The 20,432-nt window shown below is 32.1% G+C and overlaps 4 protein-coding genes and 1 pseudogene across 5 annotated transcripts; 2 read left to right on the top strand and 3 right to left on the bottom strand.

Annotated features, from left to right (window-relative positions):
* Positions 1–1,261: 1,261 nt before the first annotated feature.
* Positions 1,262–2,036, bottom strand: LOC133034017 (protein neprosin-like). The gene is made up of 3 exons (XM_061109047.1): positions 2,025–2,036; positions 1,802–1,939; positions 1,262–1,659 (listed from the first exon to the last, which is right to left on the bottom strand). Exons 2-3 carry the CDS (start codon positions 1,874–1,876, stop codon positions 1,294–1,296), a joined length of 441 nt encoding a protein of 146 aa, XP_060965030.1. The 5' UTR covers positions 1,877–1,939; positions 2,025–2,036; the 3' UTR covers positions 1,262–1,293.
* A 13-nt stretch (positions 2,037–2,049) lies between these two features.
* On the bottom strand, positions 2,050–3,353 carry LOC133034016 (protein neprosin-like). 2 transcript variants are annotated; one of them, XM_061109045.1, is made up of 6 exons: positions 3,214–3,353; positions 2,927–3,106; positions 2,759–2,851; positions 2,451–2,660; positions 2,201–2,356; positions 2,050–2,078 (listed from the first exon to the last, which is right to left on the bottom strand). In XM_061109045.1, the coding sequence occupies exons 2-6, from the start codon at positions 3,083–3,085 to the stop codon at positions 2,061–2,063; spliced, it is 636 nt and encodes a 211-aa protein (XP_060965028.1). In that variant the 5' UTR covers positions 3,086–3,106; positions 3,214–3,353; the 3' UTR covers positions 2,050–2,060. The 2 variants fall into 2 exon arrangements, with proteins under 2 accessions (XP_060965028.1, XP_060965029.1); XM_061109046.1 differs by having other exon boundaries at positions 2,927–3,342.
* An 11,416-nt stretch (positions 3,354–14,769) lies between these two features.
* On the bottom strand, positions 14,770–16,679 carry LOC115719482 (outer envelope pore protein 16, chloroplastic-like). The gene is made up of 6 exons (XM_061110749.1): positions 16,422–16,679; positions 16,264–16,315; positions 16,018–16,049; positions 15,550–15,583; positions 15,380–15,447; positions 14,770–15,088 (listed from the first exon to the last, which is right to left on the bottom strand). The coding sequence occupies exons 1-6, from the start codon at positions 16,533–16,535 to the stop codon at positions 14,948–14,950; spliced, it is 441 nt and encodes a 146-aa protein (XP_060966732.1). The 5' UTR covers positions 16,536–16,679; the 3' UTR covers positions 14,770–14,947.
* Positions 16,680–16,871: 192 nt separating this feature from the next.
* On the top strand, positions 16,872–18,348 carry LOC115719483 (mitochondrial import inner membrane translocase subunit Tim9). Its single transcript, XM_030648548.2, has 2 exons — positions 16,872–17,048; positions 17,863–18,348. The coding sequence occupies exons 1-2, from the start codon at positions 16,951–16,953 to the stop codon at positions 18,047–18,049; spliced, it is 285 nt and encodes a 94-aa protein (XP_030504408.1). The 5' UTR covers positions 16,872–16,950; the 3' UTR covers positions 18,050–18,348.
* A 31-nt stretch (positions 18,349–18,379) lies between these two features.
* LOC115713285 (multifunctional methyltransferase subunit TRM112 homolog A-like) lies at positions 18,380–19,944 on the top strand (annotated as a pseudogene).
* The last annotated feature ends 488 nt before the right edge of the window (positions 19,945–20,432 follow it).

The raw sequence follows: 20,432 nt of genomic DNA, 5'->3' as shown, positions 1-20,432 counted from the left end.
ACAAAAAATAATTCAATGTAATTTTTAAGAATTAATTAATTATAGTAATATACTATTTTCTAAGAATATATATCTTTACAATTAATTATTATTTAAGTTATAAAGTAATCTTTAAGTGAAACTTCTTTTTGAACATTTGACTAGTACTTAGCAATTAACTTGTGCATGTATGACATTTGTATTTTTTTTTCCTAAGTTGAGTCACCTTCTTTTTTCTTTTTTGATTATAATCTTTGTTTTCAATTGAACTAATGACACGTTTACTACACATTATTCAAAAAAAAAAAAATTAATAAAAAATGTAACAAAATAAAACTGAAATATTAGAAATTCATTATATTTACTAATAAGCAATGTGAATCAATAATAATTAATTAATGTACCTCTGCCCTTACAGTTTTCTTTTTATTTTAATTTATTAAAATTAAAAAAAGAGAACTTGATTAAAAGAAAGGGAATACTTTCCCCTCTAGTTTTTTAAGAAATATCATTAAAAATAATAGTTTCTATTTATTTTTATTTATTTATTAAAAATTAATTCTATAATGATAATTTTTTCCTTTAATATATGTCTTACAAAATAACTATCATATATAATAGTATAACTCAAAATGATAATTTAGCTAATTTAAGCACTCTAATTACGTTTTCTAATAAAGTAAACAAGATAAATCATTATCATTCTATTTAGTAAACAACATATTACAAATATTAATTCCATTTATTCTTCATTTATTATATTATATTTCTCCATCAATTTATTGTGATTCTCAATACCGTGTGTAAACATGTTATAAAATATTCCACAAAAATAACTCTTTGGCTCTCTATCATGCTGTCATTTTTTGCATTCGCGGAGAATGGAAATTTGTGCGTTTCTTTACCGACTGTCAAGTGCTTGTTGCTGCTATGTTTGTTCGAAAGCTTCGGATCGAAAGTTGATTTCTTTTTTTAAACTTATTTTGTTCTCTCAATTCGTTTGAGTTTTGGAATGTTGTTTGGATTCCTTGTTCCCATAATTAGGTGGCTCATCGGATTGCCTCTTGGGCAGCTGATGGCCATGTTTCCCGCTTTCTTTCCTTGTAGTTCTTTTTTGTGTGTTTAATGAAATTTTTAGTTTAGCAAAAAATAAAAAGTGCTATTCGTCATCTTGCAAGTATAATATTAAAAATGTACTCATTTTTGGGTTCAACATCATATTTATAATCAAGTCTATCAAAAGCACAAATAATAACACATTTATTTTTTTTCTGATGAAGAAGGTAGTTTTGGTGGCAATACAATGTAAATAAATCATCTAGGACCAGGACCACCATATACCATGAGATGTCCAAAGTGACGATGAAATCCCAAATCTTTAACTAAATAAAAGTCAATATCAATGGAAGAAATTTTTGTGTTTTTAGCATCTTCTCGTATGTGCGCCTCATTTATAATTGTTAATGCTCTACAATATGCATCATAACGAGTATTTTGTTTTAAAAGTAAACCAGATCCCATTGGAGGACCAATTTGACCAAGTGGACTGTAAGTTTCTCCTCCCCAATCAATATATGTAGCCAAGTCTTTCAAGCCACCACTAAATATGCTTGATGGCCAATATCCAATATTATCATAATTCTCTCCAAGTTGAAACCACCAATTTCCAGTAGTTGGATCCTATTATATCATGTCAAACAAGTAGAAAATAAATACAACCCAAAATTTCAAATATAAGGCACTTTTTTTTATTTATTAAAAAAATATTCAACAAACATGGTAGGAAAAACAGATTTAAAAGAAATATTTAATTTTTTTTTACCCGATAAATATTGATTGGAAGTTCCCATGTAGGTAAATTACCAGGGTGAGTTTCTCTTAGAGTCATTTCGATCATAGGTTGAGGGTCAACCAAAATGAACCCTGGACACACTGTATTGAAACAAGATAATTCACCAGCCTACAAAAATATTGATACATGAGTTACACATAATTACACAACGAATATGAAAAACCCTTAAATAATAATATAAAATTAGGGTAACCTGAAAATATATGAAGATATGAGTCTTATTATCCCCTTATACACTAGGATTTACCTAATGAATAATATATAGTACAACAAATTAATAAGTGAACAAATATTCTAAAAAATTATAGTATATCAAAAAAGCGTTATTATTTTTAGCTCTAAAGAATATTGAAGAGAAAAAAAACTTACTCCCCAACCAGCTTGAATGATATCAAGTCCATTTTGCAATTTTATTCGACCAAAAGTATATTGTGAGCCAGTGACATTATATAGTGTGTAAAAACTTGCAAATGTTCCACCTCCATTGTATTTCTTGGTTGGATCGGATGTGTAAACAAGTGCATGCTATTATATTCAAATTCAAAATATAATTATATTTCAATTATAGAGTATGCCATTTAATTTGTTAAAACACTATGTAAATCTAAAATATGCTTACATGAAAAGTAGGAGGAGAATTAATTCTTGAAGTATATGACTTTGTAAATAATTTGGCTCTGATAAGATCTTCCTTGGTAATTCTTCTTATTGGAATGAACCCAGTTGGACATTTTTCACCTTTTAACCCATTATTTATCGATACTTGTTTCACATTTTTTGGAGGTTTGTTTTCCCTAACCATCGGATTGGGATGAGAAGAAGGTCCCATCTATACCACAAATACTCATGTTTATTCACTATGGTTTTAGAAAAATAAAAAATAATGAGCTATTAGAGAAGTAATTATTTGAGAAATTAAAAACATACTTGAAAATCATATTTGTGATTCTTCAACAAAGGATGATCAAATGCTGGTTGTTCGTAAAAATCAATACAATCATAAATATCTCCATGTTGTGTCTGTACATGACACAAAACAAGTTAGATAAGTAGGAGATGAAGATTAAATTAATAATAATGAAAGAAAAAAAATACTTTTATAGTTTTGATTGATGATTTGTTCAGTCGCTCAAGTTGATTCTCTATTTCAAGAAGTTCATCTCTTGATAATTTTACTGATTGTTCTTGAGATTTGCAATAACATAAAAGTTTACACAATACAATAGCAACCATAAAAAATCCCTTCATTCTCATATTTATGTTGAAAGATTTTATCTGCAATGCAAATATACATTCAAATTAGCCAAAAAAAAATCAAAGTAATAAATCTACATTCAATAAAATAAATGATATTAATTTGTATCTCATATACAAAACAATACATAATAGCTTCTCCAATGTTGAATCTTGTATGAATCCTATCAACAATAACTATTTTAATTCTCTCTCTACACAAAGTATACTAAAAACTTTTACACAAAAATCCACAAATATATATATATATGTACCTTTTTCTTATACTAAAAAGAAATTATATACCAGCTAAGAGGTAGCTTAATATATTATGAGAGACTTTTCAATACATGAATTGGAGAATGAATTATTATGTAGATGAAATGAAAATTAATTAAAAGGTAAATATTTAGTAATTTACTTATATTTAGTCTTAGGAAATACAAATATTTCCTTCTTTTTTGCTTTTGATAATCACCAATTTATTACATTAAAAATGGTGAAATAGAAAAGGTAAAACAATGCATAAAATGGTATGTTGTGAGAGAGTTTCAATATTGCAATGTTGACTATGATTTTGATATTTTCAATTAAGAATGAAATATTTAAATAAATAAATATTATTAGCTGTATAATTAAATACAATTTTAATTTACAAAACTAGAAATGAACTTACAACTCATTTTTTCTGTATTTTTGTTCTTTTGGACATTACAAGTGAATTAAATATTATTATAGCTTCACAATATTAATACATTTGACTAGTACTTATTGGCAATTAACATATGCATGTGTTGACACTTGTATTTTTTTCCTAAGAATGAATTGCCTTTTTTTTTCTCCTTTTCTGCTTTCTGATAACTTTTTTTATTGAATTAATGACACGTTTCATTATTTAGAATCAAAATAAATTAATAAAAAAAATTGTAACGAAATAAATCAGTATTGCCATTAAAATATTAGAAATTATGTTCACTATATTTAGTAAGGGTATATAGTGGCATAAGTATCTAATGTTTTAAGTTTGTAAGTGGCATAAACTCAATAATTTTTTTTAGCTGCATAAGTACCCAATGTTTAACTGTAATTTTCTTCCAGTTTTATTAGTATAGAGTCTGTTATTGTCTTAAACATGACACATGTAAGACTCAAATTCTAGATTATTTGGTCTGGACGAAAATATGTAGTATCAGTTACTTCCAAATCTTTTTTTAATAAATTTAAAACGGAGCCTGTACTGACGAAAATAGAGAAAAATTACAGTTTTACAAACATTGGGTACTTATGCCACTAAAAAAAATCATTGGGTTTATGCCGCTTACAAACTCAAAACTTTGGGTACTTATGTCGCTATTTACCCATTTACTAATAAGCAATGTAAATCAATGGTAAGATAATCATTAATTCCCTTACATTTTTTGCTTTAATTTATTAAAATTAGGTAAGAGAGAACTTGATTAAAAAAAAGGGAATACTTCTCCAACCAATTTTCTAAGGAATGTCGTTAAAGATAATGTCTTCTATTTACCTTTATTTATTTATTAAAAATAAAATATATAATGACAATTTTATCATTTAATATATGCCTTACAAAATAAATATCATATATTATAGTGTTATGCCCATATTTTGAGTAGCAATATAGTGCTATGTAATATAGCAGGAATATGAACCATCTCGAATCATGGAATAATAAAGACATTCAGACAATTCGCCTCGGGAAGTACAGTTAGTAGAAATATTCGAACTCACCTTCTTGAAGACAATGGCAAGACATGAATAAAAACTACCAATTGATGAGACCAGCGAGACGAACAAAGAAATTCCATCTAGGGATACACAAAATACACAATAGAATTATTTGGAAAGGGTAGATAATTAGTGATCCAAAGAGCTCCTAACTCATTGACCCACATACATGGTTGAAAGACTAAATACAACACCTTCAACATGATTCATCTCGCAATTGTCATGCTGCGATAAGCATCTCGTGTATACTTCACTCAACATTAATAGAAGAATGCGAGGAATACTATAACATATACTTAGATGCTGGCTTACAATAAAGTGTCTATAAGAGTATTGTTGTACTGCGAGAAGGATAAAGCATAGTCAGGTAGTTATGTAAATAAAGTTAAAAGTACAGTTCTGGAAAGTTACTTGTAATTATCTCATGTGCATATAAAATGTGGGGATTCTTTATGTTTCACTTATGGTTACAAGTGATAAAGATCCCAAGAGAATAACTATCATCCTAGACTTCTATAAATAGAGACAAAACTTAGGGAACAAAGGACGACCAATTTGAGAAAGAAAAGAATTCTATCTGTAAAACAATTTATTGTATTTTGTATACAATTTATCAACCTCAGAATAAGATAGACTCGCGGACTATGAAGAATTAACTTCAAAACTACGTTGAAAATCTTCTTACCATTTATTTCTATTATCATTATTATTAGGGTAAATAGTGGTATAAGTCCCTAAAGTTTCAAGTTTGTAAGTGGCATAATCCCAATGTTTATTTTTAGCGGCATAAGTACCCAATGTTTGTATAACTTTAATTTTTCTCTAATTTCGTCAATACAAACTGTGTTATTTTCTTAAATAGGCCACATATAAGGTCCAGACTCTAGGTCATTGGGTTTAGACAAAAATATATAGTATCAATTACTTCTAAAATGTTCCTTTAATAAATTTAAAATGGAGTCTATACTAACAAAATTGGAGGAAAATTAGAGTTTTATAAACATTGGGTACTTGCACCGCTAAAAATAAACATTAGATTTATGTCGCTTATAACAAACTTAAAACTTTGGGTACTTATGCCGCTATTTACCCTTATTATTTTTAATTATAGTCAAATTGATTCCTAAGTATATTAATTACACGAAAAAGCTTGTTTATTAGTTAACAAAAATTACTATTTAATAGTTTGGTGCTTTCATTGAGATCCTTGTAATAAAAACTCAGAAGAACACCCTCGTTGAAGATAAATTCAAATTGTTCATTCATGGCAGACGATACTCCTCAAAATGAAGAAAATCAGCCAGGAGAGACAACTCAACGCCCTAGAAAAGAGCATCAGACTTCTCACTGGACAAATGCCACTGAAACTCCCCATTCTAGAAGAAATGGTGGAGAATTTGAACAAATTGGGGATGAAATCCAAGAGAGACGAAGCAAGGATGCCTATGATATGTTTCATTAGTAGAACTGGAAAATAAGAAATTTTGACAGTAACTGGCTTAGTCAAATCAAAGAATTGTAGAATTAGAGTGCGAGGCAGCAACCGCAAGGGCTGTGCGAGATGATGCCCCTCCAAACCAACCTGAAACATCGACTAGATGACCTCAGGGAAGACCTAAAAGCTCTAGGACCAGAAGACATGAGGATGCCCCTAGGGAGAATAACCCTAGAAATCCCACGAATACTCAGGAGGATCAACCTGAGAACACAAGGGACATCTTAATGGATCAAGAGATCCCCAAAAATCCAAGAAACACTAGAAATGAAGAAACTCGACCCAACAATCTAGGTTCTTCCTATGGATATACAAACTGTGAGAATGAACAACCTAAAAAATATAGAATCATCTTGCATGAATGTGAATGCCAAGTAAGCACAACATGGGAATGAAAGATTCTTTTAACACGATGCGAGAGGAGTAGGCAATCGGCCTGGATTATGCCGACCACCGAGACTCCTGCAAAGGCCAAACCACAATGACAGAGACAGTGAGTACACCTATTTAAGTAAGGTACGTGTGTCAAATTTGTTCCGAAGATGGAGGCCAATGCAAGAAGAACCTCAAGAATAGGGTTGAGTACAGATCCTAGTGGGTCAAGATCAAGGACCCATGGGCAGAGCAGATCAACTAAAACCTATACACGTGACAGGTAAGCATGAGATGGGGATGGTTCACCCTACTATTATCGAGATGATCAAGAGTCAAAGTTATCAATCTAAGAGTTATTCTATAACAAGGTTAGTAAGAAATTACGAACAAAGAAACAAGAGGCGACGCGACCCTGATCTACGAGAGCATCTAAACCGTAGACAACCAGACCTGCATGATCACTTGAATCAAAATGTTCTAGATCTTCGTGATTGATTAAACCAGAATGTAGGTCACCAACAATAAGGCGAGCAACAGCCCATGAATCTGATTTAGTTAAGGGTAATACAGTTAGAGGATAAGTTCAGGCAATACCAATACAGGGAATATGGGAAATTATCAAGATATGATTTAAATGAAGAGGGAGAGAGAGAGAGAGAGAGAGCCTTTTCATCCTGATATATTGAATTTTCAATTATCTTAGGGATTCAACAACCCGCACGTTGCATAGTATGACGACACAACCGATCCTGTGGCATATCTGAACCATTTTAACACAATAATGCGAGCAAGTAATGTTTCAAACAACTTGTGTTGCATTTTATTTCCAACTTCTCTAATGGGAGCAGCAAGCAGTTGGTTCGATGAATTCATCAATTATTCCATAACCTCCAGGGAATAACTATCCAAGAATTTCAAGAAACAGTTTCAGGTCGCGAGGGATAGGAGGCCTGAGGCCGCTGACTAATATCAAGCAACAACCAGGAGAATCTCTAAAGGCTTACATGAGTCTCTTTAGTGCAATAGTAACCAAAGTAAGAAATCTAAATGATAGCATTCAGTTGATAGCTTTTCAAGCTAGAATAACAACTGTTTATTAACCGCGGGAGGAGAATTATGTGATGATCTGCAGGTTCACCCTATTAGAAACATTAATGAATTTAATGAAAGAGCACAAATTTTCGTGTAGAAGGAAGAAGCACGAAGCGAGAAGAAAATACTCAAATCTGGCTTGGGACACAAACCCAGCACAAGTACTGCACTGCAACAACGAGTACTGTAACAACCAAAGCAGGAAATTCAAACCATAATGGGTCGAATGGAAAATGGAAAGATGAGTCAAGAGATTCATCATAAGACAAGAAAAAGTAAAATAAGTACGAGAAGTATATTCTGAAATACTCAGTATGTACAAAATTCAGTAAAACTCGTGAAAATATCTATCTCGTAAATGAAAACTGGGTCGCATTTTGAAGACCTGGACCTATGAGACTTGCTAGGAATAAGCGATATCCCAACAAGTATTTTAGTTTTCATCAAGATATTGGACATACCACTGAGGAATGCCACCAATTAAAAGATGAAATTGAAGGGCTTATTTCTCGTGGATATTTGAGGCAGTATGTGAGAAATCAAGGAAATGAACAAACTTTACCCAATAACCAAAATAATAACTATGGAATATAACCTCCCCCGGTTGAGGGCAAGGACATCTTGGTTATTTCTAGAGGGCCACACCTCATAGGAAACAACAATAGTGCTCAAAAGAGATATATAAATGAAGTTAAGAATCAAGAATCTGCCTTTGCACCCAAACCCTTGAAGGGAGCCAAGCCTGAAGAACCACCTATTATCTTTACTGATGAAGATGCTTCACATGTCTGGTTTCCACATATGGTTCCCCTAGTGATTACGATTCAGCTCATAAATAAGAGAGTAAAAAGTGTCCTTGTTGATAACGAGAGTTCTGTTAATATTCTCTACAAAGAAACATTAAAAAATATGGGTTTGAAACCATACATGGTGAAACTATGTGGATTCATGGGTGATAGTGTTGCAAATTTAGGCATGATCAAACTTCCATTCACTATGGGAGAGCCACAACTATCGGCAACCCAGATTCATTAGATCGTTATCAAAAATACAAAGTAATTGACTTATGCATAAATAGACTCCCTCTTATTGTATGCCGCAAGCTTGATGTATTCAACCTACTAACCGAATCTTGATAAAACTCCAAGAGCTCGAACTCCCTTCGATCACCTTGAAGAGTGCTTGAATCCTCCCGATTCAAGGCTTAAAGGCTATCTCCCGAAAGCCTATACAACCATCTCCCGAAGGTTGTGTTCTTGTATCATCCCGATGCAAGACTTCAAAAGCAATCTCCCGAAAGCTTGTAAAACCCTTCTCCCGAAGGTGTGCTTGTATCCTCCCGATGCAAGACTTCAAAAGCAATCTCCCGAAAGCTTGTAAATACCCTTCTCCCGAAGGTGCACCGATGTTCTTCTTCGTTGTAGACTTGAATACAGACTCAAGACAATACAAACAACAAATAAACAGAGTAAGAGTAGAGCAACTCTTCTCTACAAAACAAAGACACTCTTTTCTTAAGATATGAAAGTGAATAAAAGATTTTAACAAAACAAAGACACTCTTTCCTTAAGATATGAATACAATTCTAAGTGTGTGAAAGAGATATCAAACCTAGCTGCTATAAGATGTATTTATAATGAATATACATCTTATTGACAAATTTTTACATTCATTCGAACAAGACCTCAACCCACTAGAAACTTCCCTAAAATAATTCTTCAATCGGTCCAGAATTTCCGTTTCGTACCTACGTAATCGTGCGTAACTACAACTTTCCTTTTATAGAAAATAAAAGTTTAGCTCCGGTTTTCTCTTCAAGAAACCTGATCTAAGAAAATGGGAAACTCAACACAAGATCAGATTAACAGCTGGTTAGAAAAGAATAAATGTGTAATCAAAACTTACCATATTTACCTTAATTTCCATAAATAGGAAAGCTAGACAACTTTCCTTCCAAGTTTAGATATACACAAATATGAAAACCATATTAAACACTTCAGCCGAAATTAATAGGAAATAATAAAATATTTTTGTCAATTAAATATGCCAAAAATGGAATTAACAACATTTAAAAATTTAAATCATCTTATTGCCAACTTAAAATGATTAAATACTAAAGATCATGAGCCCACCAGCTTTCATCTTCTACTAAACTTCTTTTTAATTATCTGTAAATGAAAATAATGACAATTAGTTAAAATATTGAGCAATTCACTACAAAAAATCTTACTTTTAGTCACAACAAAACTTGTGACTAAAAGTAAAAAAGTTTTGACTAATTATAAAAAACAACATTCTTATGTTGTGACTAAAAAGTCCGTGGTTAAAAGTATTAATCACAAAAATTACAATCTGTTGTGACTAAATATGTTTGGGACCCATATATTTTTAGTCACAATACTTGTTATGACTAAAACTAAATTATTGACAACTTGTAGCTAAATGCTATATTTTAGTCACAAGTAATATTTTGTTGTGACTAAAAGTCACATTTAATCACAAAAAATTTATGTTGTAACTAAAAAGTTGTCACTAAAATTAACTATTTTTTGTAGTTATAGAATTCATTTTCTAAATTCTACAATATAAAAAATAATAGCAATGATTTCATATGTAGAACCCTGTAAAATAACACACTTCAAACCTTTTGTACAAGATAAGTAGTATAATTATAATTTTCATTGATGTATGCGGTTGCTACAAAATAATATAATTTATGGGTCAAATAGATTCATATTGTTACTAGGAATGTCAATCTGGGCCATTTTCGCGGGCCGGGCCGGGCCCCCGGCCCGACGGGCCGACTGTGGCCCGCATTATTCGGGCTTTTATCGGGCTTCGGGCTTGGCCCGGGCCGGCCCGGTATATATTATTTCGGGTCGGGCCCGGCCCGGTCCGGTTTTAAATATTAAAAAAAAACTAAATCCCTAAAAAAAATCCCAAATATTACAGTAAAGGGTGACGAATTTCGGAGACCCAAGAGCCCCAATGTCTTTGACGAACGCCTCTATACCGCTGTTGAGGTCTAGCCATGGAGGTTTAATAATGTCGAAACGTTTTTTGGTCAGATCGGAGTGATTGAAATGAAGGTGTTTGATTTATTGCCTGAGAGAGATTTTGAACACTTTGGTTTTGTATAGCCAAAGAAGTGACTGTAGTATGTAGTGGAGAGGGGAAGAGAAAATGGGCAATGGGGATTTATATAACCGCTTCTTCCAGCCATTATGAGGGGACCCATTGGGTTTTTTTTAAAAAAAAAAATGATTTATTATTAAATATTAAATTGTCGACAGATGAGGAAAAAATAATGTAAAATAAAAAATGTTTCTTTTCTAAGAGAAAATAAAAGAAAATGGTATGTAGTAGTAAGAAATAGTATGTATTAATGATTATACAGGCAGTCCTAAACAGGGGTCCAAAACAAAAAGCACACGGTTTCTATATGCAAAATCTATTCATATACTAATACAAAAAGCACACGGTTTCTATATGCAAAATCTATTCATATACTAATACAAGTTTTTTTAGGAAAAAAAAAAAAAAAAAAAAACGGGTCGGGCCTAACCCGGCCCAATTATCTCGGGCCGGGCTTGACCCGCTAGGCCAAAAGAAGGAGCCGGGCCGGGCCGGGCCAAAGTAATGTCGGGCCGGGCCGGGTTTGTGGCGGGCCGGGCCGGGCCCGGCCGGGCAATGGGGATGTATGAAGTATACATTGGAAGGGACTGATATTGATTTTGGATAAGATATCATTATATCTTTCTAAGTCAATATCAATGGTTGATCTTAGGTCTAGGGATCTTAATCCTGATATGGTTAGGTTCAGCTTAGTTGTATTATTTATGTTCTTCAAGTTGTTCGTGGAAGCTAACGAATAGTTCTGGCGGATATTTATATCTTGGGAACATGGCAGTTTGAGTGGAAGCGCTGATCATAGATATAGAATCTATAGCTTCTATAAGTATTTAGAAGTGAAACGATGATTTTCTTTGAGCTTGGCTGAATAGAAATAAATGATTGAGGCCTCATTTCAGTAATTATATTAGTTTACTGAAGTATCATTTATAGGTAGCTAAGTGTTTTAAGGATAAAATACATTAAAGGGTAGAACGTTAAATTTGTCCCTATTCAGTGTAGATTATATATAAAGGATCTTTGACTATTAGGATTGTAACAATGGATAATCATAACGTATCTATATCGTGGTATATATAGAGCGTTCTATATAATTGAGAGTGTTATTCAATTCTAAATCTATAGTGGCTCAAGGCGAAATTAATAAGTTAGATAATTTATCTACTTATTGAAAGCTCGGCTATATAGGCCCATGGTCCCCTCACTAGTTGAGATAATACTGCTTGCAGACTCAGTTAATTGATTTTAATTAATCAATTATAATTCTAAAATTAAACTATGTCTTATTTATGAATTTTCACTAAGCAAGGGCTTAATTGTGAAGAAAAGAGGTTTTGGAGTCAATTAATTAAGAGACTTTGTATGGTTTAATTAATAAATAATATAAATGACAATTTTATTTGATAATTAATTATAATTATTAAATAAATAGTTTTGGCATTTATTGGATTGAATTAAAAAATATAGTATTATTGAAAGAAGAATAAGTGGTTGAAATAAAGTGGCAAAATTGTAACTAGAAAGTGGTCCCTTTAAGTGTACGACCATTAAGTATTTTTTGCCTAATATTTTATTATTTTTTAATCCATATAATTCAGCCCTAAACCCTAGTTGAAACGAACATGATGCTCTCACTCATCCACTTAATGCCTTCAACCAAATCAAACCTAGTTTTCTATGTTAGACAACTAGTAGTGAGAGAGTTCCTTCTATAGTGATTTTACCTCCTTCATTGTTCTTCACAATTCGAAACCTTGAGTGATAAAGTGTCATGCCCACACATAGCAAGTCAAGTACTCAATCATAGTGAGTAAGACGGTGGTAACCATACCCAAAGGAGAGAAAGAGATCCAAGTTCAGATCTTGATAATGCTCTGCTACAGAAAGGAATCAAGGGCTAGAGATCTTGAACGGAAGGAGTCATTATATTCCGCTGCAACCAATGTAAGGTTTTCTAAACTCTTATGTGTTTAATTTCATTGGTTTAGAGATATTCATATTTAAGATGTTAATCAACATACTTGTTAGTAAATCTAGATCTTAGTAAAATATTTCAAACAGCTAGCCTCAGAGCCATGCTAATGATTTACTTTTATGTAATATAGATTTAAAATGATGAATTATGTTTATTGTATTGATTTGGATGTGTTCATATTAATTTATGTGTTATTTGATGATTGTATGTGATTTACGAAATTTTTCCATGAAAATAATTTATTTTTTCGTTCTGAAAATATTTTATTTGGATTCCTTGTGAAAAATTAAGCAATTTTATTTTTTATGGAACTCAATTCCGATGAAAAACGAAGAAGTTATGGTGTTTGGAAAATTCGGGATGCACATGCTCAATCGCACGCACGAGAGCACTCAAACAAGGTGCTCGTGCGCGCGCGAACATGGAGACAAACCCTGTCTGAAGCCGTGTCTCGCCTGGGATTTAGCAATATTTTCAATTTATTCCAGATATTTTTTTTTGTTGTATATATGTGCATTTGTTTTGTTATTTTTTAGTTGTTTTTAAGTAGTTTTCAGAATTTTTTTGGGGAATTATCCCATATACTATTTTTTTAAATTTACGGTTTCGGATTCTAAAGTGGTTGGTTAGCGCTAGTTGCAATAGGGGTTTCTATACGATTTTTTGTTGCAATTTAAGTTGCAGCGCTAGTTGCAATAAGGATTTTCATGTAGAATTACGTAAAAATACAAAAAAAACTGTTTTGAAATGTAAAAATGAAAAAGCCCCTATTAATTATATATTAGTCATTATATTATATATCTATTTTGAAATTATAAAATTTTATTATTTCTATTATTAATGTAACTATTTATTTAACTTTACAAAATAAATTATCATTTTAACTGTGACTAGTTCAAAATTAAACAAAAAAACATATTGAAAGTATGAATTTGTAAAAACAAATTTCATGAAAAAAAAATAATATAATAATACAAAAAGATAAATCAAGTTATTAAAATTAAGTAAAAAAATCGCAATACAAAAAAAATTGATATTGTTTTGCATATTGCAATTAGATCAATGTTTTGTTATTTTTCTATTGCTTTTTTGTTATTTTATAGTAATTTTCATGTTTTTGTTAAGTTGTTTTAGAATAATTTGTCTACTTATTTTAAAGATGTGAAAACATGACTATTTATGTAAGATCCCTACAACAATTTCATCAACTTAATAATCGTATGCGAGCATTAAAATATTGTTACTTTCGATCAAATTTTCTCTAAAATACCATGAGAAAGAAAAAAAAAATCCTTTCAAATTCAACCAAATATCAAATTGATTGTCAAGAAAAATCTCGAATATGGATAATGTTATCGATGCATCTACTATATCGGTTGGATTGATAGTGATACAAACAGCAATGAAAAAAAACAAATAAACAGCTATATAAAAAGAAATCTCAGAAATAATAGATGAATATCTTCTTTTAAAAATATTTTTATCATTTATACATATTTTACATATACTGTATTTTACTATTACTACAAAGTTTGGGAAGTAATTTATCATATCTATATCGATAAATACCTAAAAGAACGTAATGAATGCTTTTGTATTTTTTCAGATTTTTTTGTATTTTGGCAAATGTCTGTAGTATAGAAGGATTTTCTAGAAATTTCAGTCGATACAGAATAATAGAAAATTTCTTCAATATATCCATAATATCGGAGTACAGATATTTCTTCTTGCATATGATATTTTCTTCTTCTTCTTCTTCTTCTTCTCTGTTCTGTGACTTGAGTTTAATTTCTCTGGTTTGAGTTTTAAATGTTTACCTTGGTGGATAAAATCCTCATTTTATGATCATATATATAACTAGAGATTTTCATACCATAAAAATAGCTGTTTTGCAGGGAAGAATATCTAGATATCAAATTGGGTCAGATACGACAATGTTTACATTCAACATCCAGAATTCAACACACTACTTATTTTTGGTTGAACCTGAAAAATTAAACAAAATAACAACATTGTTCTTCAGAATCATAACATAAAGACCGGATAGCGTATGGCTTCCAATATTTCAGGTGAGGTAGTTGATAAATTCTGAAGCAGTTGCTATAGCACCTCCTGTTATGGCATTAATAACAATTTTGTCCTTGTCTTGACTGGTGGCTATGGATACTAAAGCTCCTGTTAGTGCCCCTCCAATCATGGCATTCTTCTGCAATATTCAAAGGAGAAAAAAAAGGGACTGATGAGGACAAAAGTTCATACCCGAAAATTGAAATGACATAATCTGAATGTTGAAGCTCTTATCATTAGCAAACATTCATATATGAGTAGAATTATGAACTGAAGAGTTTGCAGCCAAGGGCAAAGACTAATGAAATGGAATGGAAATTCCAATAAAATGGCCATTCTACCATTTTAGTGGAATGACTATTCTATTTTAAAATGGAGGAAAAGACTATTCCAAAAATGATAAGAAATAGCTATCCATGAAGATAAGTACCCAGTCTCTAGTGCCACGGACTCTCTCTATACCATAATCCATTCCCACATAAACTCCAGCTACAGTTCCTGTGAGTGGGGTGAAAGAATTTGTCAACTTCTTTAATAGTAGTCGAAAATATTATTTTCTAATGCAAACTATAATTATGTAATTAAACACTTTTGACTTACCCCAGTATGCTCCTTCTTTACACATTTTCTTCAACTGCAACCAAAGTATTAGTAGTATTATTAATTGAAGGAGAGAATATTGTACAAGTATGACTTTGTGTTTTTGACTATTTGACCAATAAAACTACTAGTTTACTAACATGCAAATCGAAATTAATAATCAACATATTAGGAATAATTATTCTTTCTTTAAGTGAAAATTATTTTGGCATTATTGAAAGTGCTCAGTCGAATCTAGACAAGCCGTTATAGGTTTGGATTTTGAAAGAAAAGGATAGAAAGACACCAAACTTGAATGGCTGAAAACAAGTTATTATCTCACAAGTCTAATCCAAAAAAGCTTTATTTGGCAACTAAATTTTAAAAAATAAATGAAAATCCTCGGAAAACCTAGATTTAGAAAGTTACAATTTTTTGACACAAATATATATAATACATGATATGAATTACGGGATAAAAAGTACTTACAGTGTGCTCAACATTTCCCTTGGAAATACTCCCTGCACAAAAAAGCTCGAACTTTTATCATTCATCCCAAAATCAATCAGCACACTAAGCCACTAGTGATGTGAATTTCGAACCCAAAAACACCAGTTCGTTTTCATAATTACTTTTCCTAAGATGTAATTTTGCTCACATTTTATCATGGAAAAGCATAAAAAAAAAATGTAAGACAATAAAAATTGAAAAGGATAGCATTAGATAGGGATATACCTTTCTTGACGACATGGAAAACATCCTCAGCTACAGCTCTGGTAGCTGCAATCTAACACACAAAACAAAAAAAAAAAACACCAATCAAAACCAAACATCAAATAATCCAAAAACATTATTCTCAAAAATTAAAATCAAAATGACAAGTATGTACATACGGCTCCGATCTTCAAAAATCCATCAACGGTGTGATTGAGAAAAGGGTGACCCATATCGATGGTAACAGACACATCGGGGCTCGAAACAGAACCGGAGAACCTGGTGTTTGGCATCTTCTTAAGCTCTGATAACAATGGCTTAGCTGACACTGTTTTTTTTCAATTGTGTATGGCTGAGCTTTTACTTCAGTTCTATTCCTTTCTTCAATAATCTAAAAGCTCTCTTAAATAAAAAAATAAGTGGGACTCAACTGTACTTTGGCTACTCACTGATATGATGCCGAGGGAAACGCCAAAATCTTGAATGTGACTCAACATGGGCCCACCGCTATCGTTTCGTATTGGGCCTAATGGGCTGGGCTGGACTGAACTTAATTGGGCTGACTCTCTTGGATCCGGTCCAGCCTCTCTAGGGTTTTAAATTTTTAGCCCTTGCTATATAAACGTGAAGCTTTCGGGTTTTGGAGTTGAATACCTCAATCGGTGATAGTGAGATTGTGAGAAGGTGAGAAAGAAAGTATTATCGATCATGGACAAGAGTATGCTTGGAGGGGATATGCCTCAGCTTTCTGAGGAAGATAATGTCAGGATGTCCACCATGATTGACCAGCTCCAAATCCGTGACAGGTTAGATTTTGATGAATTTTATTGATTTTATTTTACAATTTTCCGTTTGTTCTGTGGGTTTGAAATTGTATATGTTGAATTCGTTTGCCATGGTCAAAACTGTTTACTTATGATGCTTTTATTTTCTAGAATGATTGGTTTTTCCCGTTTAATTTATTGGGAAACAAAGGTACATCCTTTATTTGATTGTTGAAAAATTGAGTTAGGAATTTTTGTCGATTGAACCTTTGATGTTTGATGTAATGCCGCAATGAGTTGAACACATAACTCAGTCTTCAGTTAATGTATAGATACTATCAAGATATATATCGTAGGAATTGCAATTGTGAAGACTTTATATTTTTAGCTCTTTAATGTTCATCCAATTGACTTGAATGTATGGCTTTACTTAATTCTATTAAGCGTCTTAAAATTTTTCTGGGATGAATATATATGTGAATTTGTGAAACCATAGCACTGTTCATTTAAAAACCATACTAACATCTATATGATACGGCTGTTAGTTCATAGTAATTGGTTAGTTATATGTGGGGTTTAGATTAATATTGAAGACTGCTTACTCTTTACAAATTTTCAAATCGTGCCTTGAAAAGTTAATCGTAGTGGCTAACGCCATCTCGTGTAGCTTCACTTTTGACATAGTTTACTGTAAAACAGTAAAGAATTTTTTTTTGCATAAATGCCGAATTTGTGCTGCATTTAGAACCTTGTTATTGGTTTGGGTTTCTGTAGAATGATCTTTACACAAATCTATTTATTGAACAAATATACCTACTGTAAATCTTCTGATGATGTTACCCTTTTTACTTTACAGTTTGAGGATGTATAATTCACTTGTTGAGAGATGTTTTACTGACTGTGTCGACACCTTCAAGCACAAGTCCCTGCAGAAGCAAGAGGAAAGCTGTGTCCGGCGATGTGCTGAGAAGTTTCTTAAGCATTCGATGAGAGTTGGCATGAGATTTGCAGAGCTGAACCAAGGTGCAGCCACACAAGATTAAACAAATTATCCTCAATAAAAATGCGGAGGAACCAATTTTAATTTGTTCTTAATTGCCATATAACATACTTCATATCATTTTTGATGCCTTGTTGAAGGCTAAATAACATGCATGTTTTAGTTTGTAGATACATGGCAGTTGCTTTTTTCATCACTTAGATTGATTGTGTTCTTCAAATTTTAATCAATTTTTATACCTATATTATTATGTACTGTCATGAAATATTTGGTTTGAATTTGCTTCAAGTTATACGTGGGACGTCTTTCAGGACTGTAATCTCATTTTTTGTTTTTGCAAAATTTACCCTATTCGTTACTTTATTTGACGTTATTATTTTGTCCAGGTTTCCAATACCAGTGAAACATTTTTATCATTTGTTTGTCATCTTGTTTTCTGAAATATAATATTTAAATGGGATATTGGCGGTTAAACTACCTGAATTTTACGATTTGTATTGTAACACTTAACCACAAAAATCGAACACTTGTACACGTAGCAAATTTTTAGTGGTCCACATAATATTAGTTTTAAAAAATAATTATAAATATTTTTTAAAAAAATAAAGAAATTATAATTTTTTTTTATATTTTTTTCTTTTTTACTTTTTTTAATTTAAAAAATTTAAAAATTACTTTTTTTTTTTTTTACTTTTTTTCTTCTTCTTCTTTCCAGCCCAATAAACATTATCACTTCACTCCACAGTACCTTCTTCTTCATCGTCTTCCAACTTCAAATCCACAATCACTCAGCTCTCACACCCCACAACACATTTTCTCCTCCTAAGAACCCCTCATCCTCTTTCCTCTTTTCTTAATATCACCTCATCCAAGCCTCTCTGCACCTACGCCGTCCCCAATGCCAAAAGCCACAGAGTCTCTCGTCGCTACGGCGGACCCTTCAAGCGTGAAGGCCCAAGGTATCCGAACAAGCTCCAACCTTCAGAGAGGCGCAAGAAGAGCCAGCCGATGTGGGATACTCTTATTTTAAACCACGTTATAATTAGAATTAGGGCTTTATTTGCTGTGTTGAAATCAGTCTCTGAAGCTTGGAAGAGAGAATGAGACTCCTTACTCATAACATGCTGTCCTCTAACATCAAGGGGGTCACCAATGGCTTCCCTCTCCGGATCGAAGTGGTGAAGGTAGTCGAGAAGAGGTTGAACTAAACCCTGATTTTCTCAAATCCATGTTCTCCAAAATTGACTGGAACGCCCTAGTCAAGGCCGCTCGCTCAATCGGCTACACTGAGCTCCCCGACGAGGTTGATCCTTCTATGCTCGACTCCGACGACTTCCTTCGCCGTTTTCACCACGCCCTCCTCCAACTTCACCTCGAAGAAGGCGTCCGTATCTGCCCCGAGACTGGTCGCCGGTTCCCTGTCACCAAGGGAATCCCTAATATGCAGAAAAAGAAGAAGAAAGAAAAAGAAAAAGAAAAGTAATTTTTTAATTTTTTTTAAATTAAAAAAAGTAAAAAAAAAATAATAAAAATAAAAAAATTTCTGATTTTTATTTTTTAAAATATTTATAATTATTTTTTAAAATTAATATTACGTGGACCACTAAAAATTTGCCACGTGTACAAGTGTGTACACGTGGACAGTCTAGTGTGGCACTTAACTGTAATTTTTGGACGGAGGGGTGCAGAGCAAAACAGAACCAGAGTTTAGGTAGTTTAGCCGCTAAAAATTCTGTTTTTGTGGTTAAGTGTTACAAACCGTAAAGTTCAGGTGGTTTTGTCGTCAATATCCCTATTTAAATAATGTAAAGAGAAAATAAGAGAAGTGTGATAAAGTTTAAGAGTTTGATGTAAAATAAAAAAAAAAATATAAGAGATTTTGCTAGCGTTATTTTGGAATGCTATATCAACTCGAATGTGCAAGTTTTGTATAATATATTATTTTATTGTCAAAATTATTGTATTTTTTTTTTTGAAATCAAAGTTCATTAGTTAGAAAGAAGATTACAAAGGATTTGGCGAGTCCGTTGAATAGCATGACTCACACAAGGGGGTTAAAACTTGATTAGCTAATACATGTGCTACCCTACTAGCTTTTCTAAAAATAAAAGAAATTCAAACAACATTTATATTTAATAATAAACTCTTAATATGCACAAGTATATTATCGACATTCCTATAGCTGTGTTTTTTTTTTTTGAATCAATTGGACAACTTTTAGGCACTCAGATTCTATGCTAAACCTTTGTAAACGTATCTGAATACCAAACTGCAACCCAATCTAAACAGCCATAAGTTCCTACTATAATGGGTTGTAGTCTTGTTGGAGAGCAGTGGTTACCGCAAACACCACATGGCCATCTTAATTTCTAGCCACACAATTGATTCCCGAGCATCTCCTTCCCTACCGCACACTCGCATCAATA

Source organism: Cannabis sativa, chromosome 2 (genome assembly GCF_029168945.1).
Source record: "Cannabis sativa cultivar Pink pepper isolate KNU-18-1 chromosome 2, ASM2916894v1, whole genome shotgun sequence".
In the NCBI taxonomy this organism is placed as follows: domain Eukaryota; kingdom Viridiplantae; phylum Streptophyta; class Magnoliopsida; order Rosales; family Cannabaceae; genus Cannabis; species Cannabis sativa.
This window is presented reverse-complemented; position numbering and strand designations above follow the sequence as displayed.